Source organism: Chelonoidis abingdonii, chromosome 1 (genome assembly GCF_003597395.2).
Source record: "Chelonoidis abingdonii isolate Lonesome George chromosome 1, CheloAbing_2.0, whole genome shotgun sequence".
NCBI lineage: Eukaryota > Metazoa > Chordata > Testudines > Testudinidae > Chelonoidis > Chelonoidis abingdonii.
In genome coordinates this window covers 105,400,981-105,428,024 of record NC_133769.1, presented here as the reverse complement: position 1 = coordinate 105,428,024, position 27,044 = coordinate 105,400,981, and the positions used below count along the sequence as shown (strand labels likewise).

The 27,044-nt window shown below is 40.8% G+C and overlaps 1 protein-coding gene across 4 annotated transcripts in view; it reads left to right on the top strand.

The window, feature by feature from the left end:
* Positions 1 to 6,420: 6,420 nt before the first annotated feature.
* Positions 6,421 to 27,044, top strand: part of WASHC4 (WASH complex subunit 4) — a 69,529-nt gene continuing 48,905 nt past the window's right edge. The window contains exons 1-10 of one of the 4 annotated variants that reach the window (XM_032787254.2): positions 6,421 to 6,517; positions 11,335 to 11,474; positions 13,453 to 13,506; positions 13,673 to 13,738; positions 13,917 to 13,962; positions 16,853 to 16,920; positions 21,093 to 21,175; positions 23,054 to 23,096; positions 23,546 to 23,649; positions 25,820 to 25,940. In XM_032787254.2, coding sequence (XP_032643145.1) covers positions 6,457 to 6,517; positions 11,335 to 11,474; positions 13,453 to 13,506; positions 13,673 to 13,738; positions 13,917 to 13,962; positions 16,853 to 16,920; positions 21,093 to 21,175; positions 23,054 to 23,096; positions 23,546 to 23,649; positions 25,820 to 25,940 — 786 coding nt within the window. In that variant the 5' untranslated portion in view covers positions 6,421 to 6,456. Of the gene's footprint in view, positions 6,518 to 11,334; positions 11,475 to 13,452; positions 13,507 to 13,672; positions 13,739 to 13,916; positions 13,963 to 16,852; positions 16,921 to 21,092; positions 21,254 to 23,053; positions 23,097 to 23,545; positions 23,650 to 25,819; positions 25,941 to 27,044 lie in introns of those variants that run through there. The other 3 variants (XR_012656409.1, XM_032787257.2, XM_032787256.2) reach the window with 3 other exon arrangements.

The window sequence follows — 27,044 nt, the reverse complement described above, 5'->3', positions numbered from 1 at the left end:
ATTTATTGATTAACTAAGTCAGCTCTGTGTAGGTTTCTTGCAGCTAGAAGCCAGCCTTGACAGGACTTTTGGTCAAATTTCTCCTGCATATTTTCTCTTACAATCATCCCTTCAAGATTGACAAATACTTGGGCAATTTTGTGTTATAAGTGAGTTAGTTAAAGAAGAAACAAAGACTATGCTAATCACACTACAGTTTCATCTCAAACACGAGATACTGTGGCAGCTTTTCCCCACATTTTTCTACTTACTAAAGCAAGCTTTCATGAGAAATTTGTATTTCTTGTTTTATCGTTTTTAAGATACTCTCACCATATATGCTTCTATTATTTCTTTCATCTGGTCTTGACTGGATTTCATTTCAGAGTAGAAGACTTTGCTTCCATGATCAATGGTGGTAACACTAACTACTTGATGACAAAATTGTATGCCACCCATACAGCTGTTAAAAGTCACACTTGACTCTCATTTTTACAGAGTAACCAAAAGCAATTCCTGAGACTTCTTTTTTGGAAATCCAGCCACAAGATAAAATTCCTGCCTACAATCTATTTTAAAAAAAAACAACAACAAACTAACACGTAGGCTGTAAATGTTCTAAAGAGAGTCATTGCATAACCTGTGCTGGCTCAGATACACCAGCCAAGAATTCGCCCCACTGTAAGTGCAGCTCCATTGACTCTTGACTTTTGCCCATTTACACTAGTGATGAATTTTCTCTGGATGCTCTTCTCCAGCAGTTTATAAACTAGCTCCAGAAATAAAGTTGTTCAGCAGTTTTGTCTATCCTCTTTCAGATATCCTAAGCTACTACTGACAAGTACCAAACAAACTTAAGGCCCAATGCCGCAAGATTTTCAGTATTCTAAACTTCCACTAACTTCAGTAGGAATTAGGATAAGGATGTGTTCAGCACCTTATAAGAGAAGGCGCCTAGTGATTTACAGATCCATAGTTATCTGGCCCCAAAGTATTTTTCAAATTCCATCAAGAAAATAGATAACCATAACACTCAGTTAAGTCTTCTGCATATTATTTGTGATAAAATAGTACCTAGAAGCTTTATTCAGGAACCAGGACCCCATTGTACCAGGGACTGTACAAGAGCTGAACTAACCACATACATGGATGATCCTTATCACTTTCTAGTATTCTGTGGTATAACAGTCATAAGTTACTTGTTGAACTTTACATAGAATGTGACACACAATGGTCCAACATAAATCATACATTCACAGACAATGAAATGACCAGAAGAATAACTACTCTCCCCATTGTATCCCTCTTTGGTAATATTACAATTATCAAGCACGAAATTATTGTAAAAGAACGAGTCAATTACAGCATTTTCTGAAGTTAACAACAGATTTTTTTGGCATCCCAGCACTCCCACAAACTTCTCCATAAATATGTATGTGAACAGACTCCACCTTCAACTCATGCAAACCTGGGTAGATAAGCCCTCCTGGGGGATTATACCTGACACTACAATACTTCTCCAAGTGTGTTTGTTATTGCTTCTTCCTTAAACTCCACACACAACACAATAGAGCAGCAGATGAATAAAGACCCCTTCCTTCTCCCTGAGTCAGCTTGCTGTCTTCCCTGGGTTCTCCAACCCGTGATCTCATTAGCTCATCGTGCTTCCTGTGGGTGTAAGTAATCCCTTCCAAACCCAGCCAGGTTACCTAACTCCCTCCTACTCTAACCATACTTGGTGCCCTGGGTAATGTAAATATCCAGGTCACTGGCCTCCAACAGGCTCTATTTGTAGATGCTAACAGAACCGTGTCACACTGTAGGAAATAAAAACTTTCCAGTACAAACACAATTCCACAGAGGTTAACTAATTTTCAGAAATGATGCTCAAAATCTCCTAAGAAGCTCAGCTGAGCAAATTGCATACAAACCAGTGCTTAGTCAGCACAATACACTTATCAGTCAAAGCCAGTCTTGACTGGCTGTCACTAGAAACTTAATAATTTTCACAAGCAAGTCTAAGTCAGTGTCAGAGAAAATCCAGCAGCACTTACAACTCAACTACAAGACCAATGTAACTGAACAAGGAGTTCCACCCAGTGAATAAACTGAAAAGCATTAGTCAGTCATTTAAAAAACTGCATCATAAAAGGGCAACATGTAGCTTAATGCTTTAAAAAAATCTAATTGTTACTTAAGCTTAACTCACTTAAAACCTTTTCTCCAAATGTTTTCTTTCACTATAACATTTTCATCCAAAATAATTCCCATTTCTGTCTTCCATTTCATGCTCACATGGACATCTCTGTTTTATACACATCTTAATAGTGTGGCTGTTGTGCACACTGGCTGATTAGCTCACTTTGTCCTCACGTTTTGCAGGCTTCATAAAAACTGCACATACCTTGGAACATTTTATTCTGTATATATTCAGTTCACATATTATTTTATTTTAAAAAATTGGAAGCCGTATTCTAGCTTTGAATATACATGAGAGCTCCACTGAGTTCAATAAAAGCTGCATGTACATAGAATATGGCCCTGAATGTCTAACCTAAATTAGGGCCAATTCTTAATAACTACTTAAAGATACTGTGCACCCACAAGTCCTATTGATTTAAATGGAAAGTGAGAGATCCCAGTCCTTTGCTGGTGCTCAGCATGTTGTACAATCAGGTGATTAAACTTTCTGTTAAAAGAAACTAAAGTAGATATTTGCACAGAAACCAAGGAATCGAGGGGAGACACTGGTGGTGCTGTGTAACTATTTGATAACACAGACTAAAAATACATATAGCATCATCTCTCTTATTTGAAATTATCTTTGAAATAAAGATTGGTTTATTGTTTCTGTAATTTGACATGAAATAAATTTCAGTGCCATTGTTTCAAGTCTGTTCTTTTCATATCCATTTAAATGAGATGAAAACTGATCAGGGAGTAGGGCTGCCCGGGGGCAATGGGGGGCAAGTGGGGCAATTTGCCCCAGGCCCTCACAAGAATGTTGGAGGCTCCCCTCCGCCCATCCCCCGGTGCCTCAACGCGCCGCGTCCAGGAGCGGCTCTGGACAGAGCTAAAGTGGCCTGGCTCCAGTGGGGCCTGAGCGCCTTCCACTTGGAGCCACATGGTAAGGGGGTGGGGCCTAAGTGCCTCCCACTCGGAGCCGTGTGGTAAGGGGGTGGGGCTGCTCAGGTCCTGTGGAGCCAGGCTACTGCAGTACTGTCCAGGGCCGCTCCTGGACAGGGCATGCTGGGGCTCCAGGAGAGGGGGAAGACAGGGGGAAGTGGAGCCGGGGGGGGGGTTGGATAAGGGGCAGGGAGTCCTGGGGACAGTCAGAGTACAGGGACGGGGTGGTCAGTGGACAGGGGACAGTGGGTTGGATTGTGGGTGTTCTGGGGGATCTGTCAGGACTTGGCGGGGGCACATGGATAGGGGTCAGGGCAGTCAGGGGACAAGGAGCAGGGCGGTTGGTGGGGGGTGGGATCCCAGAGTGGTGGTTGGAGTGGGGTTCAGGGGGGTGGTCAGGGGACAAGGAGCAGGATGGGTTGGAGATTCTGAGGGGGTAGTCAAGGGGCAGGAAGTGGGTGGGGGTTGGATAGGGGGCAGGGCCAGGCTGTTTGGGGAGCCACAACCTTCCCTTCCCTAAAGCACATTCAGCAGTTTGAGGCTTGCAGACAGCTATTAACACAAAGAGCCAAGTTTTTATCTTTTCCCTTAGGGCTACTACCCCTTTCATTTCTCAAATGCCAAATTATAGTCCACATTTAATTTCAGTACCATAGGGAGATTCACCTCAGGGGAGTGTCGCTTCATTAAAATTAGTGACTTTAGATTAACAGTGATAGAGCCAAGAGAGCTATGGGGGAGGGATCACATGAGAAGAGCAACATCCTACACCACCTACCTCCTTCCCAACCCTACCAAGGGAGACCTCCCCCTCCTCCCCTGCATTCCCCAAGGCTCCAGCGGGGTTATTTCAGTGGTTCTCAAACTATTGTACTGGTGACCCCTTTCACATAGCAAACCTCTGAGTACGACTCCCTCCATAAATTAAAACCACTTTTTTATATATTTAACATTATTATAAATGCTGGAGGCAAAGTAGGGTTTGAGGTGGAGGCTGACAGCTCGCAACCCCCAGTAATAACTTCATGAACCCCATGAGGGTTTCTGACCTCCAGTTTGAGAACCCATGGGTTAATTTAATTTTAGCACCCTATGTCCATTCACATGCATGTGCTGTTTTGAGCATTTCAGTGTTCACAACATAGGCTCATCCCAGATTCTAGAACAAGCTCAAATGCTCAGTTCGTGGAGTATGTACATAAGCTATACTAAAGACAAACCCAAAATAATCATCTCCAATTTGTGAGGGACCCCATGGAGCCAGTCTCTAGGAAACAAATAAATTAATGGAGGTTAAGTCCATTAATGGCTATTAGCCAGGATGGGTAAGGAACAGTGTCCCTAGCCTCTGTTTGTCAGAGGACGGAGATGGATGCCAGGAGAGAGATCACTTTATCATTACCTGTTAGATTCACTCCCTCTGGGGCACTTGGCATTGGCCACTGTCGGTCGACAGGATACTGGGCTGGATGGACCTTTGGTCTGACCCAGTATGGCCATTCTTATGTTCTAATCTAAATGAACCCAAAGTTATGGAGACAGATATGAGTAAAAGAAGCCAGAAGAGTATCAGAAACCTGGAAAAATCTCTGACTGGATGGGCTCAGGCGTTTGGTCACAAGCTGAGGTGGTTTAAAAGTTTTGGATTTTTTTTAAGTAGAATTTTTTTTATTGTTTCTTTAAACAATCAAACACAGCGAGCAACAAATATTTGGCTACACACTTCTGAAACCCCAAACCATGTTCAGGTTTTGGCAGACTAATTTAAGCTTTTCAATTAAAAAAAAACAACACATTTTGAAGGAAAGCAGACATTGTCTGTGATTTTTTTTGCTTTTTAAAAACTCCTAGTTTTTGATCCAAAAAATTTTTTGATGGAAAATGTTTGTCCAACTCTTTTAATGAGCTTTGGTGGCTTTTAGCACTAGCTGATGCTGAAAACCAGTGATACTTTGTAAAGGTGACTTAGAATACCAAGATTGGAAGAGACCTTAGGAAGTCATCTAGAGTCCAAACCCCTGCTCAAAGCAGGACCAATCCCCAGACAGAATTTTACCCCAGTTCCCTAAATGTCTCCCTTAAGGATTGAACTCACAATCTTGGGTTTAGCAAGCCAATGCTCAAACCACTGAGCTATCCTTCCCTCCAAAGAGAAGTTTTCTCAAAACTGGGTTTGTGCTGAGATGTGGAAGGTTTTAAAATGTTTATTTTTCCCAGGGCCACCCGGGGGCGGGGGCAAGTGGGGCAATTTGCCCTGGGTCCCACAGGGGCCCCCACAAGAATATAGTATTCTATAGTATTGCAACTTTTTTTTATGGAAGGGGCCCCCAAAATTGTTTTGCCCCAGGTCTCCATAATCCTCTGGGCAGCCCTGTCAGGCAGATTTCAAATGTCTTAATGAAACACACAACAAAATGTGTCTTCCCCAGAAACAGCTTTAAAATGAATAAATGCCAAATGGTGGATTTGCTGTCTTCACTCAGATAAGTGCAACATGGAGCAAATCTGCTGCTGCTCTTTCTATACCCGCTGGTGCTGCTGACACTATTGCAATTGTTCACTCTGCTCTGGATATTATTGCTACTGCTGCTGCTGTCCCCTTTGGGGCTGATATTCTTTCTATTGAAATTTCTGCTACCGTTGCTCTTGATGTTATTGCTATCTGGGCTGCTTGTACACTGGATGGTGGTGTTGCTGGCCTGGGTGGTCCTATTCTTGCTGCACCTCCTGGAACCTTAGGTGCTCCCCACTACTGCTGTTCTTAAACCTATTATTATTGCAAATGCTGCTGTTGCGATTGTCCCCGCTGCTGCTCTGGGCCGCTCCACTTGCGGATGTGTTATTTGCCCCCTAGAGGCTGGAGTAGGGACCCCAGTGTATATTGTACAAACATAGCACGAAGAACTTTACAATGTAAGAAGATAAGCTAGAAACCGGGTGGGGAAACTGAGGCACAAGGGGCGGCGTCACCTGCCCACGGTCACCCAGGAGCTCAGTTTAGTGTCAGAGCCGGGAATAGCATCCAGGGTTCCTAGCCTCCAAGCCAGCGCCAGGCGCACCGGCCCCCGCTGCCCGTGAGGCGCGGCTCCTGGCACGGCTGTTGCGGGACCTGCCCTGGCTGGCACCGCGGTCTCCGGCCGAACTGTGGGGCTTGCGACTGCTGCAGTTCCCGCGGCTGCCCCAGGAGGGGGCGCTGCTGCTGCGGCCGTTCCGGGCCGTGCCCAGGCTCCCCTGGCGGCTCTAGCCCTGCGCCCACCGCTGCCTCGCGCCCGCCCCGCCACACTCCATTTCCCGGCGTGCAGCGCGCGCGCGCTGCCGGAAGTCCCGTGTCGGAGGCCGGGCGCTGCTGCCATGGCGCTGGAGACCCTCTCCCCGGACTGGGAGTTCGACCGCTTCGACGACGGCTCCCAGAGTAAGGGGGGGGGGGGGGAGAGCCGGGCCCCTCCCTTCAGCAGCGGGGCGCGGGCAGGAGCCAAAGGGCCAGCGCGCGGTGCGGGCCGGTCGCGCCCGGTGCTCCAGCGGCTCCCTGGCTCTCGCGTGCCCTGCCCTGCCCTGCCGGCGGGGCCGTGGAGCGAGCGAGCGACCGGCCCTGTCCTGGGCCTCTCCCCTTGGGGGCTCAGTGTCGCTGTCCCTGCTGTGTCCGGCCGCCTGGGTTGAGGGTGGGGTTGCGATCGTAGCAAGGTCCAGCCTGGAGAGGTCACCGCCTCCAGCCCCCTCGCTGCGGCTGGGCCAGGTAACCTGTCCTCGCCCAGCCCTGGCTGGCGTCTGCCCCACCGGCTCCTGCAACCCGCCAGCGATGGGGATTCCACCGCCTCCCTGGGAAGCCCGTTCCAGAGCTTCGCTTCTCTTACAGTCCGAAAGTTATTCCTGGTATGTAACCTGGATCTCCCCTGCTGCAGTGTAAGGCAATTTACTCCTTATCCTGGCTTCAGTGGCTATGGAGGGCAGTTGATCAACTTCCTCTGAACATCTCTTAATGTATTTTAAAATTATTCGTCCTCCCCTCCGTGATCTGTTTTTCAAGATTAAACATGACCTTTCCTTTTAAACCTTTTATCATTTTTGTTGTTCTGGTCTGGACTCTCCAATTTGTCTACATTTTTCCTAAACCCTGACGCCCAGAATTAGACACAGTCCTGCAGCTGAGGCCTCACCAGTCCTAAGTAAAGCAAGACAAGTAGCTCCTTTGTGTTACATACCACACTGACAATACCCCTCAGAATATTAGCTTTCTTCACAATTCCATCACATTGTTGGCTCATATTCAATTTGTGGTTCAAAGGTTCCTCTTCCTTTTGTTTCTCCTCCCTCCACATCCCCTACAGCTATTTGAGGTTTTAGCAAATATGCCATACACTAAGGTGGGAATCAAACATGGGGAGACCCTGATTTTTGTCTGGTGTACTTGCATGAATTGGGGATTTTTCCTGCCAAAACAGTGAAGCCTCTTTTATTGCAGTTGTCGTCTTGATTAGCCAGATAAGTCATGCTGGAATAAATTAGTTCCGTGATGTGTTTTTACTGTGACTCAAAGGGAACTAAGTAGGGCATTTGCTTGCAATTTCACTTCAACTTTTTTTAAAATGATGCTTAACTCTTTGTCAGCCTGCTTGTGTGCCTGTCAAAACTCCATTCTTTCTCTGTCCTTGTAGACAGTTTACTTGCTAAACAGAGAGTGCATGTGTTGTAAAATAAACAGTCAAACTGAATTAATTACACCAGTTATTACTGAGCAAATGTCTGTCCTGAGCTGCTGTTTCACGTATACAGTATAAGTTTTCCAAGTGGTTGTCTGTTCATGCCATATATATTTTATTTACTTTCAATGAAAACTGACTTGACTTATTTATGATTGGTAACAATTGTATGCACTGAAAAAGGAAAGTTTAAAGTATAGCTTTTCATAAAATGGTGCCTACTCATTGTTTCCCAGGCATTAGCAGGTGTGTGAAGTTGAGAAGCTCTGACATGAGATACTTCTTTCGCACCAGCTTGATAGAGGACAAGCAGCTTACTTGTCAATGAGCAAAACGATAGGAAAACAAAATGGGTATGCCTGTTTTTAAAAGGAAGTTTCTTGTATTCCAAGCAAGCTGGATAAAAATCCACAATATAAAAGATTTTTTTTTAAAGTTAGTCTCATTTAACTTTACAACTAAATCTTATATCTAACTAATTAAGTATTAGATTTGCTTAAACAGAGGAAACAGGGAGGAGGGGGCAGGTCAGTCTGGTTTAAAATCATAGATTCATAGAAGTGTAGGACTGGAAAGGACCTCGGGAAGTCTTCTAGTCCAATCCTCTGCACTCAAGGCAGGGCTAAATATTATCTAGACCACCCCTGACAGGTGTTTGTCTAACCTACTCTTAATGTTGCATTAATGTCACTTATATAACTAGGCTTGGCAGAATTCTGCTTTTATTTTCTTATAATTTTGACAGATAATATTGATGTTTATTTTTAAGCATTTTTTCTGTTTAAATTTTCACTGTTGCAGGAAATTATGGGAGGGTCAGACAGTAATTATTTAATGACAGTAGATGTTGAGATTCAAAAGGTTAAGGCTGGATAACCATTAAAACAGAAATTGTCAACCTCACATGTCAGATAAACAAAGTAAATATCCTTATATCAAATGCTAAGAAGTTCTCAAGAAGTTCTCAAATGCTAAGAAGTACTTGGCCTATCTGTGAATTTTGGTTATCAATGGAAATATTTTTTGTTGGTTTGTGTGTGTACGGTGAATGAAGTTCATGTTTACCAACATATTACCAATAAAATCTAATCTTTCCATGCCTATATATAACAATGCCGTTATCATTCATGAATCCTCATGGGATGATGTATACCCAGTATAGAATTACTGTCTGTCTTATTAAAGAATAGAAATTTTATAATTTTCACTACTGAGTAAGGTTTTGCATTCCCCAAGTCTTAGTGGTTTCATTTTAATGGCTGAGAGGAAATTGAATCAGTCAAATCTGAGTACAGTTTATAGTGTGTTGTCTCTGCACTGACTTCCTATCCTTCTGTATAATATCTATATCTTCTGAGTTACGATTTTTGTTCATTGCGTGGAAATGACAAAATAAAATTTACTGTGTTCTCTGCTGTACTTCCAATAAGTTTCTCAAATGAGTGAACTTGTCCAAGTGAAGAAAATATTTTCTTTGAACCTACATGAGCGGCTGCAAACAAAAGCTGCCTTATTACTTCAAACTCTTTCTATAACTGGCTGGCAAACAGCTTCTACCGTTTCACTGGTTGAACATTTCTCTAAATTTGTCAGCCAACAATAAGTATTTCTAAATTGTTCTAGCCTGGATGTTGGCATTATTGAGAGCTGATTAGTAGATACCATTGTAACACACTAGCTGCTTCAGAGGTAAGCATATAGCCTAGCATTTTAACTTTTGCCCTTTGGATGGTTACCTTCACAATCGTAAGAGCTAGAAATGTTTATATTCAGTTAAAGCTTACATCCTACAGAAACCAGTGGGTATCTGCCCCACTACCAGGAAGTGATAAGCTTCCTACTTGCCTGTTTTGAATGATTTTTTTCAAATACTGAGGTAGCTACAGAATTCCTTCTGTATCCAATGGAAACTACTCTGGTCCTGATCCTGAAAACATCTGTTTATGTGCTTAAATTTATTCTCATGAGTAGCCCCATTGAAATCAACGGAACTGCTTATATGCTTAATGCTTTTGTATGTGTGTTTGCTGCATCAAAGTGTATATTTTTGTCCACTGAATTGTTTTTTGGGGACAAGATAGAACAGCTGTTTTTCTATTTTAGAGGAGGTTGCACATCAGTGGTGGAACACTATAAATGGTATTAACACCAGTTACAAAGTATTTTCTCTGCACTGGCTCCCAGGTGGAAAAATATTACTACACATTTTACCCACAGCAATGAATAACTAGCAAAAGTGATGCTTTTAGACATAGCAGGTCCTCATATGTCACTGTGCATTTTGATGGATTTTTTTAAGCTTACATAGTATTACACAACGTTGTTGCCATCTGTATGTTAATCCGTTTGCTTTGATGCGGTGTGCACATTTAATTGTAAGCATCAACCACAATTGCAGTTTGGCTTTTGCTGTTATTACAATGGATCGTTAGCTCTGTTTGAATCAATGCCATACTGTTTTTAATAGTGAGAGTTGCATGTTGATTTTTTTTATTGGTATATGTATTTGTGTGGTGGGAGTCGGGGCATAAACTACTACAGACAGAAAAAAGGTGGGTACAGTCAAGTAAGTTTGAGAACCACTGATCTAGGCTGTAAACTCTTTGGGATAAGCATTCCATTTCCTTGGGGCATTTTAACTATAGTAGAACCTTCAAGTTATGAATACCAGAGTTATGAACTGACCAGTCAACCATGCACTTTATTTGGAGCCAGAAGTACGCAATCAGGCAGCAGCACTTATAAAGATCAGTGACCTTCATACTTAATTTACCAACTAACACAAATATTCTTGATATTTGCCCAATGGAATGTTGCTTGAATGTATCACCACTTTTGGCTGTGAGTGAGCTGCCATGCTTCATTTGGCCATCCAATTTCTGAGTGGTGGTAGAGCAGAATGCTCTGACAGAGTGAGAGTTAGCTTGAAGATGGTTAGAATTCTGGGTGGTGACTTAAGCCAACATAATCCTGCAATCAAAGTAGAAGGTAGTGGTGGGAACAGCTATTTTTAATGCAGTTACCAGGGAGTTATAAGAAGTGATAAAACACTCGTTCCCTCAAGGGTATAATATTGCCATAGATGTTTGGTTAGGGATCGCTCTTTCAACTAATGTGCAATATTAAGTGACAGATGTCATAATTTGTGTTGTCTATATATGCTGTCTACTTAGTATCTTCATGTTGTAAAATTGACATTTCTGGTAATTTAGCTTGTTTGAGATCAGTCTTGAGAATACGCATAAACTAAAAAATGACATAACTGTTTTGCGGCTCCTGGCAAATAACATAATTTCACTTTAAATTGATACATTTGAGTTTAAAATCTCATTATAAGCCAAGGGGAAAACTTGCATCGTCTTGGTGTCAACCTTGTTAACTGAAAGTGATTTAAGGAGACAATGTTGTAAACTAAATAACGGATTAAACTAGATTTTACTTTAAATAATCTGTGGGATATTGCAGTTCAGTGAGTATCCGGTAAAATACTTTAACTTTATGATACTACATAAATATTACTATTTATTCTTAGAAATTCATGCTGAAGTACAATTGAAGAATTATGGGAAATTTCTTGAGGAATACACATCTCAGCTGAGGAGAATAGAAGATGCATTGGATGATGCAGTTGGAGATGTTTGGGACTTCAGTCTTGATCCTATAGCATTAAAGGTCTCTATATATTTAATGCGTATTGGAATTATCTATGTCTTCTACAAATTAGAATAATGCATTTCAGAGGAATTCAGTTGTGATTTCACTAATGAATCTCTGGAATGATCAGATTTATTGGGCAAATATTTTCGTATTCAATCAATACAAAACTTGCAGATTTGTTGTATAGTTGGAAGAGAGTTTGAAGGCATTGCAAGGTCTCTGCCATTGAACTCTACTAATCAGATTTCTGAGCTGCATTTATGAGAGAGTAGAGTCGAGTCACCCTAAGGATATGGTCTTGGCCTAATGGCCTCTTTATCTCTGATTCGTGGAATGCCGTTGTCAGCCAAGCTTTGCCTGCATATTTCAGGCTTTAGAATATTCTTCCCCAAATGATCTAGGACAGGTTGTTTTCTGATAATGTTAGGGTGTTGGGGTGCTATGAGTCCTGTCCCTCCATCATTGATAATTAGGCTTTTTGGAGCCTAGATAGCGATTGTGTTGGTCAGACACAAACTCTTGGGAAAAGGGTGCTTGCAGGGTGAAAAAGTGCACACCATCTCTTTCTTGTACCCTGTTCATACCTTTTAGAAGAGTTAGTTACCGCTGTCTGTAGAGTCTAGGATGTTCATGGCACTTCTGTGGGCCAGCAGCTATTGTGCCTTTTGTCTGGAGTGGACCTGAAGCCTTTTTTAGTTGTGATTTATTTAAAGTGATGCTTCTGTTGGTAGACCTCATAGAACTATAAACTTTTTTGAATCTTACAAGTTATAGAAAACTGTTTCAAATATCTTTCTAGTAAAGTTACCTTCAGGTAAAATATTTAAAAGTATATTAGCATTAAAATATTTTAAAAAAGCTAAAACAAAAATATTTTTGAGGCTAAGCTTGCACTCTAATCAAACGGTCACTAATATATATTTTCCCTGTACCCTGGAAGGATAAAGGTCCATGCAATTGTGCCCTTATATTCAGTTTTTTAGTTTTGCCAAAAAAAATTTCCCTAACCCATTTTAACCATAAAATAGCAAATCATTGTTGATTGTCGGATAATATTTCACATCATTATTTTTTCTCTGTCCTTTGGAGCTTAGTGAAACTTAAAAGAATCCTACATTCTGAGCAGTTCAGGGAACCAAATTCTTGCATACAATTCTTATTCCGTACAGCAGAACCGAATATTTGAGTACAGTGATGTAAACTGAGCCATACATAGATATACTTGCAGCTAAAGTACAAGTTAGGTGACGTTTTGGCTCACTAGCCTCAGTGATTGCATTTTAAAGGAGGGCAAAAACCCCACACAATAGTCCTCCTCCCTCTAAAGCCAGTTATTTCCCTGATCACAAATTTCCTGTCCTTCATGAAGTACAAAATGTTAGTTCTTTTTTTGTGTTGAATTTACAGGCATTATTTAAAAACAGAACTTAACTTTTATCCCCATCTGGAACATGCCTACTCAGAAGTCTTAGAGGGCTAAACTTTGAACGTGTGCATCCAGACTCAGTGTTAGTGTGCACATATGGGGTAGAAAATCTCTTGGCTGATTTTCAAATCCAAAATATGTGTTTATCTATGCAAATACATGTCCTGCCTGCGCAAATAGATATGCACACATTTTTGTGATTACAAAATTGGAAGCCATTTAAAAATTGGGCCCAGTAGATGTGTCTTGTAGCAGTCATAACCTTTTTGCTTTAATATTTCTATAATTGTTGTAAATTTCACATAGTTCATTTTGTCTTTTATCCTTACATACCTTCACGAAACAGGACTTGATGAGTCCATGTAATAGGAGAACTGGATATTTTCTCCACGGTAGCCTGTCAGTTGCATACAGTTAGTGTCTTTTTGGTACTGAGTGCATTTGGAACTAGATTGAAAAAATTAAGTTGCTTAGCGTAATCACCTAAGTGGTGATTCCTTTTAGTAATTAAACATATGCTTTTTTAAAGAAAGTCTTCTAATATTTCTCTTTTTAATTAATGTTTAGCTTTTGCCCTATGAACAGTCTTCCCTGCTGGAGCTCATAAATACAGAAAACAAGGTAAAATGCTTTAAATTTAGAATTTTTTAATTACAAGATCTCTGTAGTAAAATCTGTAAATGTTTTTTTTTCCTGTAGAGCGCTTTGAACATGAAAAATGTGCCAAATGTTTATTACACTTTTATACTACACATGTAATTCTGTGTGTTTTCCTTGATGAGTCTAGGTTTTGAACAAAGTAATAACTGTGTATGCTGCCCTTTGCTGTGAAATCAAGAAGTTAAAATATGAGGTAATTCCTACACTCTGTCTTTATTACTGTTATAAAAATGTTTACAGCTTGACAACCTGAAATATAGCTTTTACATCATGGCTTTTTTTAGCTTCTAATCCTGCAAACATAAGCCATGTATTTTTGTAAATTGAATATATCTTTTTAATTTGGAAAAAATCTCTCCTTTCGTTGGTAGGCGGAAACTAAATTTTACAATGGCCTCTTGTTTTATGGCGAAGGAGGTAAGTAGTTCCCTTTATAGTGTCAGTGTTTTCTTATGCTGTTGCTTCTCCTTATATTAAAATAATTGCAATCTCATGTTCTAAGCTTAGAAATGTACTTTTACAACATTTTGTCTATTGATGAAAGCTGCAAACTCCTGGTCTCTATTACAGTACAAGCCCTGCATATCAGTGTCTTGTAAAGACACTGAATTAACATCAAACATCATTAAGATTTTAGCTAGATAGCCATTATCTGCGTTGAAGCACTGGTATAATAGTGGGAACTTCTTTGATATTTTGTCTCTGCTTTATGTATGTGTTGACTGCTTATGTGAGAGGCAGGAAATGGGGACTGATGACAAGAGAGTGTTTGAACACTTTTGGCTTTTAAGAAAGGATTTGGAGAGAGGGCAAGGCAGTAGGCATACAAAGACAGGGAGACTGTTTCTTTCAGAAAGTGCAGCATGAGGCTTTTAGAAAAATATATTTAATCTTCCCTTTAAATGCTGAAACCTTTAATGTAGATTCACACTGTCTTGTATTTTAAAAAAACTACTTTGTGAGCACATGTACTAGTGCAATTATTTTTCAGGGTTTGTATATTGAATATAAGTAATTAGTCCTAAAACTCGCATCCAACTCCTCCTCCCTAGTGCATAGATTTTTTGCAAGGTGTCTTCAGACAACATGTGGCAATATATACCATGGACCAAATCCTGCTTGCCTTACTCATGAAGAGCAATATTGGCTTCAGTACTTCATGAGTAAAGTGAGCAGGGTTTGACACTGCTTGTGCTGTCAAAACACAGGCATATTAGTGCTGGTTAATCACTTGAGTCATCATCTTGGCATGAAAACCACTGGTGGCAATGGATTTAAGGCCATGATACTACTGAAGGATGGAGGCCTGTACTTAATTCTCAGTTTCTGCATTTTAAGACAGTGTAAGCCAAATTGTAACACTTTAACATAGACGCTTTTTTAAAAGTAGTAAGGGGTGGGTTACAGTGTCTCATGCCTGTGTGTATATTATATTGACATAACACAGAACTCTGCTTATGTAAACATGATCATAGGCTTTTTTCCAATTGGTAGGTCATAAGATCTCACTCTGGGTGAAAGTTATTTATTTATTTATTTTTTTAAACAGTGTAAAACTGATAACTCATACATGAAGGGGTTACTAGTGACATCTTGCTTTTAAGCATGGTATTTGGGGTTAAAGCACAGGACTTAGGAGATCTGAATTCTCCTCCTGACTTTGCTATTGACTTCCTGTGTGACCTCAGGGCTAGTCACTAAACTTCTGTTTTTCCCATCAGAAAGATGGGGAAGATAATGCCTCTTTTACAGTAGCCTCGTGAAGCTCAGTTCATTAGAGTTTTGTAAATCCTTTTGAAATCCTTGGATAGATGGGGCTATAGAAATGTGTAAACTCTTTAAGGTTCAGACCGTGTCTAGCACATTCTAGGTGCTATGTAAAATATGACTGTCTTGGTTCTTTTGATGAATCAGTTCTCTAGCTGCATATAACTTTTTAAAGCAGACTTCTATCAGACATGTGTTTTAAAGCCTTTTGAATCATAGTGACATACTGCCAAACTGTAACACAGGTCTCCCTCAAAAATGTTCTGCCTCATTGGTAGGGAGAAAAAGGGCTGCAGCAGCTGTAAGCTTCTTATTCTGTGACAGCAGTTTAGTCCTGCTGTTTCTCCTCTTCCTCCTGGAGAAGCCAGCAACAGGGAATGGATGGAAATGCAGTCCTCCAACCAATACCTCTAGATGCATGAGAGCCAGCTGTTCCTCTTGTAGCAGCTACCATAGCAATTGTAGGCTTACCTAGGTCAGCAGCAGCTAGCTAAGTCCCTGTCTCAGCGGGGTCTGAAAATAGGAGGCAGAGCATTTTTGAGTTGGCCTCTGGGGGGGGGGGAAATTCTGTCCTCCTCTTCCGATGTGACAAATTCCTGTCCTTCACCATCACATCACTATGCATAAGGCTGGCCAAGAGGTGGTGTCAATGAGATGTTTATTTGGGGTACACATCAAATTTAAGAGTGACTTGTACATTAAAAAGTGTGTGGTGGGGAAAGATACAATCTTTAGGAATCTCAGAGCCTCCTACTACAGAAGAGTGGAGCCTAGCTGCTTGTGCCTTTCATCCCCATTGATGGGTTTATATTGACGTAGATTTTCAAGGCTATCTTCTTAAAGCAAAGGGGGTAGAATTTAAAAAGGCTGAGATTTTTCTTTCACTGGACCTGAAGTCAGCTCTTTTAACAAAGGACTTGCACAAGCCCCCTCCAGACTGCCATTAGGAAAGCAATTATTGTGCATACTATAGTAAGGTTTCGAATTAAATCCACAATACCACAGGTGCTTAATCCCTATTGTGGATTAACTTCTTACCCAATTTAATTTTTAAAATTAAAGCTATTGTTATTCATAGTGGTCTTGTATAAAAGTCTTACATGTTAAGTTTTTAATAACTCCCAGGTTGATGCATTTTAAGACCCTGTATGCCAGATATTGTCAGATGAAATTTTATGGCCAATTATAATTGCTAGAATGTGTTTACAAACATAAATGCTGATACAATATTAAACTGGTGCTCCAGAAAACTTGGTACTTTGTAACATCCTATTATTTACCTTGAGGCTAGTGCTCTGGAGCCCGAGTCATGGACCAGGACTCCATGGTACTAGGTCCTGCAGAAATACAGAAAGAGATGTTCTCTGTTTAGCAAAGCACAATCAAGTCTTTTTTAAGGATTCATTGGAAATACTTTGCCTTATAGCAGTGTGCTTTAGTTAAAGGTCAAACAAAATTGGTGTGTCATCCAGGCTTTAGTGTAAAGAATAGGTTTGTCTGATATTCCTAAAGTCAGTGAAGCTTTTGTTTATCTTTCAAGCCACAGATTCCAGCATGGTGGAAGGTGATTCCCAAATACAGATGGGAAGATTTATTTCATTTTTACAGGTAAAGAGAGTATCTTGGCTTTGGAGCAGTTGTAATCTGTTTTTTTTCCTCTGCTTGTCAAGTGGACTCATCAGTTACAGTATCCTATTTACATCCCATTCAAAGGTTTTGAGAGTCACTTTTGTATGCAGATTATGACTTCTTGCCTGCACAGCTATCACAACCAACCTCCTTCACTCATCCTTTCAAATAGAGAGCTGTTAGGTGCAGTTTGTTCACTATTGTGTTTCTGCACTTGAAGCTGTTTCAAGCACTGTAAGCTCAGTGTGAGAAGTCTAAAAGATTTTCAGATTCAGTTCCCAAATAAACTAGTTTTCCTAAACAGACTTCAACAGGAAAAAAATTAATGGGACTCTGTCATTTTATATTAAAGGTCTAGCATTCTGTTGCATGTTTCTGATGGTAAATTTTAGTTTGCCATTGAATAATATAGTGCTAGCATGGAATAAACCATTTGTTTGTTCATCTTCCTTCACCTCATAGAATGAGATAAGATTAAAACAAATGATCTTAAAAAAAATTGTTGATGCCTCACAAAAAAAAAATTTCTGGGGAATAACATGCCTTTTAGGAACAATTGTGCTTATTACCAAGGACATTTGAATGAAAACAAGATATTTGTTTCTGAGGATTTCCTTTGTTCTTGGTGTTCATTCTACACTAGAAGTTATAAATCTTTTTCTGGCATGATTTCCATAGCAAGTGATTGTGCAATCACAAACAGGATCCTGTTATGAAAAATGTACTTGTAGTAAAAAAATGAAAAATATATACTGTTTAAGCAAAACTGTGTCTAGAAAATGTAATTTCAGTCTTCATTAAACAGGACTTTATTTACTATCTTGTAAATATCGTGTATCAGATTCTTAGTGGTCCCCTTTAGTAGACCAAATACCAGAGGAAAATACTTGCTAAGCTCTCCTGCATGCAGTTGCTAATATCTCTGCCTTTTCTTGTCCACTTTCTGTCTCTTGATCTTTGTTCTCTCCAACCCAGCCATCAACTTTCTTTCACTTTTCACCTCCCAATTTCTCCTAATCGTCTGTTCAGAGGAGAAGATTTGTTAATGGCTCTGTGGGCCCATGCTACATGTGCTCCTGTGTCTCAGCTGAGAGTTCTGGGAGCCAGGAGGAGAGAGTGGCTGAGCAGGTGTTTGCTTACACTCCTGTTTGTAAGATATCACCCCAGGACCATAGAGGGAAGATTGGGGAGCTTTCAAATAATGTATCTAATTCCTGCTATATGAGAATCTCTCCTTACTGAGCCTGTCCTGTTCCCACTCTGTGCTCTACTTTCTATTCCCCAGTAGGAATGGGCTGGTGGCAGTGTCTGCCATCTGAGAAACACTGACATAGTCAATGTTGCGCAGAGCTGGCAGAGGAATCAGAAAATGCTGTTTTCATATAGCTGCTACATAAACATATTGACTATTTGTTGTGGATTTGACAGTTCTTGGTATCCAGAGATTGTTTTCAACAGATGTAACAGCTAAATATTTACTGAGGTGATATTAAAGAGGCAAACTATGATACTAATTTATGAATACCTGCCAATGTTTCACTACCCTCTGCAGGATTAAACCACATAATGTTTAATATACTTAAAAGATTTTCAAAATCTGTCAATTTGCAGCAGAGTCTGTTGCTGACAGTTGGATGTGCGCCATGAAATTGGACTTTCTGCATTAAGGGTTTAAAGGAGCAATGTTAAATGGTTCTAGGCCTAAAATTTAGGTTCTGTTTTTAAAAACCAAGAAACCTGAAAACCAAATACAGAAACAATGTTTAAATGAAGTTAAAACCCAAGCAACGTTTTTAAGCAAAGGAAAAGCAGAAAGTGAAACTGACGAGGCTGTTTGCATGTCCAAGATGAGTGAAATGCAAAATGTAAACCAACTGCATTTATGACAAAAAGCCAATTTAGATTTTTTTAACTCTTCTGTAGATTGGTGTAGTTTAAAGCCAGAAAGTACCAACACGTGATCTAGTTTGCCCTGAATACAACAGGCCATTACGTTTCACCCAGTTATCTATGTGTTGAGCCCAGTAACTTGTGTTTTAGCCAAACACATCTTCCAAAATGGCATCTAGTCTTGAGCTGAAAACTATCCGCCACTTCCCTTGGTAATTTGTTCTAATTGTTAATTACCTGCGTTTTGAATCCCCTTCCCCCATATTTCTAACAGGAATTTGTCTGGCTTCAGCCTCTAGCCATTGGTTCTTGTTATACCTGTCTCCATTAGATTAAAGAGCACTTTAGTACCTGGTATTTTCTCCACATGAAGGTACTTATGCACTGTAATCAAGTCACCTCTCAATCTCCTTTTGACAAGCAAAACAGACTGAGCTGTTTAAATCTCATTGTAAAGCATTTTCTCCAGCCCTAGAGTCACTTTTTTGTGGCTCTTTTCTGCCCCCTCTTCAGTTTTTCAACATCCTTTTGAAAATGTGGATATTAGAACTGGACACAGCATTCTGGTATTGGTCTCACCCATGCTGTATTAAAAAGGTGACAGTCACCTCCTACTCCCAACTCCCCTGTTTATGCACTCAAGGATCACCTTAGACCTTTTTGCCACAGTATCACACTGTTTATTTGCTTGTGCACTAGGACCCCAGATCATTTCAAAGTCACTGCTTTTCAGGAAACAGTTCCCATTTTATAGCCATGGCCTGTATTCCTTGTACCTAGATGTCTTTACTTTCGGCTGTATTGAAATGAATTCTGTTTGAATGGGGCCAGCTTACCAAGTGATCCAGATCGCTCTGTATGACTGTCCTGTCCTGTCCTCATTATTTACCACTCCACCATTGATTCCAGTGTGTATCATCACTAGTGGAGATGTGCCAGATGACTTCATAATCCTATCCAGTCTTGCGGTTGCATTTCAAATGTTCACTCCTGTTCTTGTGTCCCTTGCTGAATTCTCTGTCCTCTCCACTTTCAGTTTTAAATCCAGCATGTCTGTAACTGTAGCTGTTTATCTGTAATCTGTCTTGTGGCTTAAGCTTGGCATGGCTTCAAAGAGAGCAGTGGTTTTCAAACATTAGGCTATGTACCCTTTTCCAAATAATGTAGTCTACTGCGCATCCCCATCTGAGATAGAGGCAACACATGGAGGGACACGTGGAGTCACGTGTCCCCCAGATTTCTGCTTTCCATTTAGCAACAGCTTCTAGAGGTTTTCAAAAGGGGGGGTGTGCCTCCCTAGGTGGGCGTGGAGGAATGTTTGGGGGAGTAAGTGGTGACGCTAGGTGGCTCAGGCCAGCTCTGCATGGTGATGCTCAGGGAGGGAGCACCACCTCCACCCTCTGACTCACCTCATTGGCCACCCAGCCTGTTACAACTCAAAAATTCTAACTCAAAGGGTGGCCTCAGTGCTGAGTAACAATTTTGGGTCCCCCCTGGCCAATCCAGACAGGCTGGGTGGCCCTGCTGAGGTGAGTCGGGGGTGGAGGTGACACTCTCTCCCTGAGTCCTGTCCAGCATCACTGGCCGGAGTCCCCCTCTGGGGGTGCACCCCAGAGTTTGAAAACCTCTGTACTAAATAAAATGCATTGTCTGCCATTACAGGATTTTTCTCGTGTACCCCTTGAAAAGAGCTCGCATACCTTTAGGGATACACGTAACCCAGTTTGAAGACCACTGGGCTAGAGCATGCTTTTGTCATGGAGTTCATAGAAAGCGGTGGTGCTTACACACACTGCCTGAGGGAGAGTTGTAAGAGGTCTTGTGCCTTAGAATCATAATGCCTTCTAGGGCTCTTTGTTTGGGGTGGAGCGTAACTTATTATATCCCTTTTAAAAGTGTACTATACTCCTCCAAGCAACCAGCCAGCTCTTGGCCATTGCATGGGTGAGGTGGAGCAAAGCCTTGCCCAGTGTCTGCATATTTATTCTGGGAGGAAGCATCTGAGTGGAGCTCCCCTGAGCATCAGGACTGTGATTCTAGCCAGCCCTATTGCTGGCCACTCAATAAGGAGAAGAATCCTTACCCCCTCTTATGCCTCTGTGTAGCTTCATTAACCCTAAATCCTAAAGAAACATGCTTCAGCAAATGTCTGACTTCCTGTCCAGGCTGCAGTTAGGAAGCTGAACTTGGGGTTTTGGTTGCATGATTGTTGTTCACTGTCTTGGAAATAATACCAACGTATGCAAACTTTGTCATTTCAGGAGCTGTCTTGTTTTGTTACACGATGCTATGAAGTGGTGATGAATGTAATTCATCAGCTGGCTGTTCTCTATACCAGCAACAAGTAATTATTGGCAGAAATGCTATATCCCCTTTTTATTATTAAAGAAAGTGCGAGATGTTATGATCTCTGTAAAGCATGGTAAACATTGTAATACTCTGGTCAGAAAATGTGGAGAGTGGCTTTTAATGCAGCCTTATGTGCCCACATAAGCTGCTTTTTAAAAAGATTTTATTTATTAAAAGAATCATAGTCTGCTTTAAGTGCTTTTTTGTGATGAGATGCAAGAATGTCCTTTAAACTAAAAGGCATATTTCAGGAGAGCTGTCTCTTTTCAGAAGGAACAAATCTTGATGTTAATGTGGCTGACCTTTATATCTTTATGCCTCTAATTATTGGACTTAGTCCCTGCCCAACTGACAGGAGGAATGGATGTCTTATGTTAGCTGAAAGATGCTGTGGAGATACTAGTCTAACATTTTGAAAAAATGGTAAAATCAAATAGCTTCAGAAGCTTAAAAACATTAGGTCACATTATTTAATTTTAATATTATAAATATGTGATCATAATATGTACTTGAGCAAACTTGATCAGTTTTTTATTTAAACATTAATATCATAGGTATTGTCTTGAGTATGGCTTTATGGCTTCATATGCCAATTTGACAGTAATGATGTCAGGTATATGGGAGGCATACAGAGGGTCTTGGGTATTTACTTTGTCTTTGGTTTCATTTGTAAGATTTAGAGCTTACGTTTTCAGGTGGAGATGCTATGATTGCTAATTAGTCTTAGTTATTCATTTTTGTATTGTCAATTTTAGTGTATATATCACTTGAGAGATTAAGGGCGTGGTTTTCAGACATGAAACTCCAGTTGAAGTGAGTGGGAGCTGTGGGTGCTTGACACCTCTGACACTCAAGCTAATCTGTATATCTCAATGTACTAGCAACACTCCTAGGCTAAAGTCACATGGGAAGCATATTTAGACTGAATTTTTGCAGTTTATAAAATTTTAAAAAATCATGCAGTTTATAAAATGTCTGAAAAAAGTATGCATACAACACATGCTATTGCAGGGGACATGCACCCTCCATGATATGTGCATAACTTCTATTGTGAGTCAGTACTATAAATGAGTCAGTACTAAATCAATGCAATGTTACTGTGGTAGGGCCCACTGTACTACTGGAGCTGTTATCTTACAAATCGGATGTAAAATAAAAGAATGGGACTTGGTCGTTGAAAGACCTCATGATGTCTTAGAATTAGGGATGTGAATGCTAGAGCTTTGGCCATATTCTAAATAGGTTAATTCTTTCTGCCTAAGTTTCCTCTGCTGTTTTAATTAGTTCTAGTATTCTTCTACCCAAGGCTGCCATTTCACAGTACTTTGCATCTCTACACAGCTGCTCTGTTTCAGTGGTGAATGAAGTGAAGCTGGATGTCTAGCTTGCTTATCAGTTGGTTAAGTTTGTAAAGTGTTTTGGGACCTTTGGGATGAAAGACACTATAAAAATGCTTATTAATGTCACTGGGACTTAATACACATGCGCAACAGACTAGACCTACAATTTAACAAACCAATGGTTCATTATGATTTGGAAAATGTTGTTAACCTGATTTAATTGGGGATTGGTCCTGCTCTGAGCAGGGACTAGATTTACCTCCTGAGGTCCCTTCCAACCCTGATATTCTATGATTCTATGATATTGTTACATTGGTTGTCAGAACCAATTTTTAATATATATTTTTATTGTATATTGGACTGTATTTTTCATTACTGATAACAATTACCACAATGACTTTCTTGAAGCAAAATATGCAAGAAAAACCTTTAAGGGACTGATACCTCTAACAACAATTAAAATATGCAAAATAAATAAGTTCTAGCTAATAATGGAAAAATAAGATATTGTTTTGTTTCCTTTTCTATTGCAGGAATGCACCTAAAATTATAGAGACATCTGGAGTTCATTTTCAGGTGAGATGATTTAAAGCAGCATTGGTTTAGAGGATTTAAAAAGTTCTTTTAGTTTTATAAACAAATCTGAAACATTTCTAAGTTTTCTTGTGAGAGAGGATTAAAATGAATTAAAGCATCATTTTCAGTGTGTGTTGGAAACCTGCTCTTAGGACAGACTTGTCTAGTCACTGTTTCGTCGTCTTATATGGAAATGCTCATTACATCCAGATATGGCAAATGCTAACTTTCTTAGATCAAAAGTGGATGGGACTTGTGCTTCTGTGTCACAAATACTTTTTGAGAATCCTACCTTCATTGTCAAGACAGGTCAGCTAGTTTGAGTGGCACCTCCATGGTAACTGTAACATTCCTTCTCTGTAGTGAAAGAACACTAAAAAAACACTAAAAAAAAATCTTTGTTTGCATTGCATGAAACCATTGAGTAACTACTGGAACTTCTTTACCAGACTATGTATGAGCATCTAGGGGAGCTGCTGACAGTCTTAATCACGCTGGATGAAATAGTTGACAATCATGCTACTCTGAAAGACCACTGGACCATGTACAAAAGGTATGCAAGTGGAGCCTTATACATGTTCCCACAGTGTAAATATTAAAACAAGTGGATACATTTTGGTCTAAAGAAAATGAGTTTGAAAGCCCTGGTATTTGCTTAACTTCTAGGGCTTGAGCCTGTGTCAATGAGAGTTGCCACTGACTTCAGTGGGAGCGGAGTTGGGTCTTCATTGTGTCATCTTATTGGCGCATGTTAAAATGTACAGTGCCAGATCAAAACCCCTACAAACTCAGCCTGTTAACTTGGGCTGCTGATACAACTTTGAGTAGAAGGGTAATGGCTGCTGATGTTTGAGAGAGAATGTATTTGATAAGAAATCTTATCTTAAAGGGAAGTGTGAACTGTGGCTAAAACTACAGTATCCTGTCACCCTTTCTTGAGAGTAGCCCTGTGGACTTGCATAGAAATATTTGCTTGAGTAAGGGTTTCAGGATCAAGTGCTGTGCGATATTACTGTAGTGCAAAATCAGTTAAGATCATAGAAATCTTCCAATAGGGATGGACTGTTCTTCTGCAATTTGCCTATGCTGACAGAGTGATCTTTAAATTATTAGCTTGTGAAGGGCAGACACAGATTCTGTTAGGGATATCTTAGTGCTGGGGGCCTACATGACCATGTTTTGAGACTTATTTCCTGCGTCTCCAGACAGCAACAAGGCAACACAGTGACCAAGGAATCCAAGGAATTTACACATTAAGTATGTTTTCTAATGCTCTTTACTAGATAACACTGTGTGACACAGCAGGCATTAAGGCCTTTCTTCATTCTTGACCAAAACACTGATGAAGCCATAATTAAAGAAAGCCTCATTATATTTGCAAGCAGGTTTCTCAGACACTTGTTTTCCATTAATAACTGCATTACTAGACTTGCTGCGGGAGGTTGAAGCAGCCATGCTGTGTAAAAATGAAGATATTGTGCCTCTTATCACAAATAAGAGAGAGGAATTCACTGTTAAACAAATGAGGCCATGATTTAGGAAGGCCCTGTGTGCTGATACTAGGGCAGCATGGAGACAGTGACTTACTATGATTCTTTATCCTTGAATGCCAACAGGGTACTCAGGGTGGCATAAAAGAAGATATGAGCGCTGCCTTAAGGAGCTTACAAGCCACTGCAGATTCGCATCTCAGAAAAGGCTACCACAGGCTCTTATCAGCTCAAGCAGATAGGATGCTCTGTTGATGAGGCTATTGATAAGGACCTTCTGCATTCAAGTCCCTTAGCTGGGTGCTTACACAGCCGGATGGTGCAAATGGCCAAATTGGCATCTGCATAGCCACCTCCACACGACCAATATGTCCAGACCTGCTCCACAAATGCTGCACCAGGAGGCAGCTGTTTTGATCTACAGAATGGCACCCTCTGCACATGCTGTACGTGTGAGTGTGCGCTGTGCAGACGGTGCCATTCTGTAGATCAAAAGGGCGGCTTCCTGGTGCAGCATTTGTGGAGCAGATCTGGACAGATTTAGGGGCAGACAGCATCGTCTCGCAGGCTGAATCTGGCCTGTTGGACCCAGAACCCCATCTGCTGATGGTCTGACTCCATTTGGGGTCACAACTCACAGTTTGCAACCTATGTGTTAGTGACTCTAGACTCTTAGGATACATCTAAGGGAGGGAGAGAGAGCTCAGTGGTTTGAGCATTGACCTGCTAAACCCAGGGTTGTGAGTTCAGTCCTTGAGGGGGCCGTTTGGGGATTTAATTGGGGATTGGTCCTGCTTTGAGGAGGGGATTGGACTAGATGATCTTCTGAGGTCCCTTCCAACCCTAATAATCTATGATTCTGTGATCTATACTGCAGCTGGGAGTGTGCTTCCCAGTGCAGGTAGGCAGACATGTTAGCTTTAATGGAGCCTAACAATAGCAGTGCAGCCGGGTTAGCATGGGTCGCGGCTCGGGCTAGTCACCCAAGTATATACTCAGACAGTCGGGGCAGATTTGAACTCAGATGGCTGGCCCAAGCTACCCAGGCTGCACTGCAATTTGTAGCACACTAGCTGGAGCAGAGCTAGCTCATATCTGCCTACCTGTACTGGGAAGCACACTCTGCTGCAGTGTAGATATACCCTTAGAATGGAGAACTCCTTGAAACAAGTATAAGATGTGATACAAACGTATTATTTTGTTTTAATTGGATTGTGTATGTTCTTTCTCAAGGCTACTAAAATCTGTCCATCACAACCCTTCAAAGTTTGGTATTCAGGAAGATAAACTGAAGCCATTTGAGAAGTTGTTATTGAAACTGGAAGGCCAGTTACTCGATGGGATGATATTCCAGGTAAATAAATTTAGATTAACACACATTCCACGGTACTGCGGGGAAGCTGTATCCTAGGGACATAATTTCTAAAATGTTGTATAATGGGATATTGATCTTCTGTAAGTGCTTTTATTTTCTTTAAACTGGATATGATTTAACTTTAGATATTTTCCTTACAGCTACAATATTTCTGATTTTGAAAGTATTTGTTAAAACATGAATCATACCCCTTAATCATTACCAGGCTTGTACATATGACAAAATAACTTGTGGCTGAAAGGTAATTGCACCTTTCTTGTTCTGCCCAGAAATGCACAAGTTCATAGCTAGTATTTCTTGCCATGGAGAAAAACCTGAAACATGTTTGAAAATACAGTTTAAATACATATTGTTTACAAGCCTGCTGGTATCTGTCTTACTGAAAAGTGATTGCATTTGTGACACTGAAGTTTTAGCCAGATTTGTGGTATTGACAGAGCATAGGGAAAATCGTGTGTTGATCAAACTAGTTGGCGCACTGAACAGTAAATTATGAAGTCACAGAACAGTGCCAATAAAGAGCCAAGACCTGCATTTCTGTTGTAGTCACTGGGAGTTTTTTCTGAGTAAGAAATGCCATACTGCAATCAGGTTTGTAACAAGAATTTCATTGATGTGGACACAGTGGAAAAATGAAAACAGACACATGAATGGAATTAAGCGAGAGGTTGCGACTTTTATTAAACTTGAACACAAGTGTGGAGTGCTACCTGCCCATCACCTACACTCTCCTATACCAGGCATTTAATTGGTTCCAGTGTGGGAGTTACAGGGCTTCTAACTGTATAACCCATTATGCTGGGTAACACTCTTGAGTCTATCCCCCAGGATTCTGCTCTGAGTCCAAGCACCCTCCCCCTTTCAGGTGCAGCAGGATGGGGACCATGAAGACCACAAGGTCTCCACTTATCACATGAGCCTAAGGCCCATCGCCAAAATCCCAGGTCTGTTACCTCTGGGAACTGAAGGAAAGACTTGACACCAAGTTGTAGAAATCCGAGGAGGCAAAAGCTGCTTTTCTGAGTTCACCTGCCTCTTTTATTATCTAAGATTACACATGCGCAAATGCACAGCACAATTCAA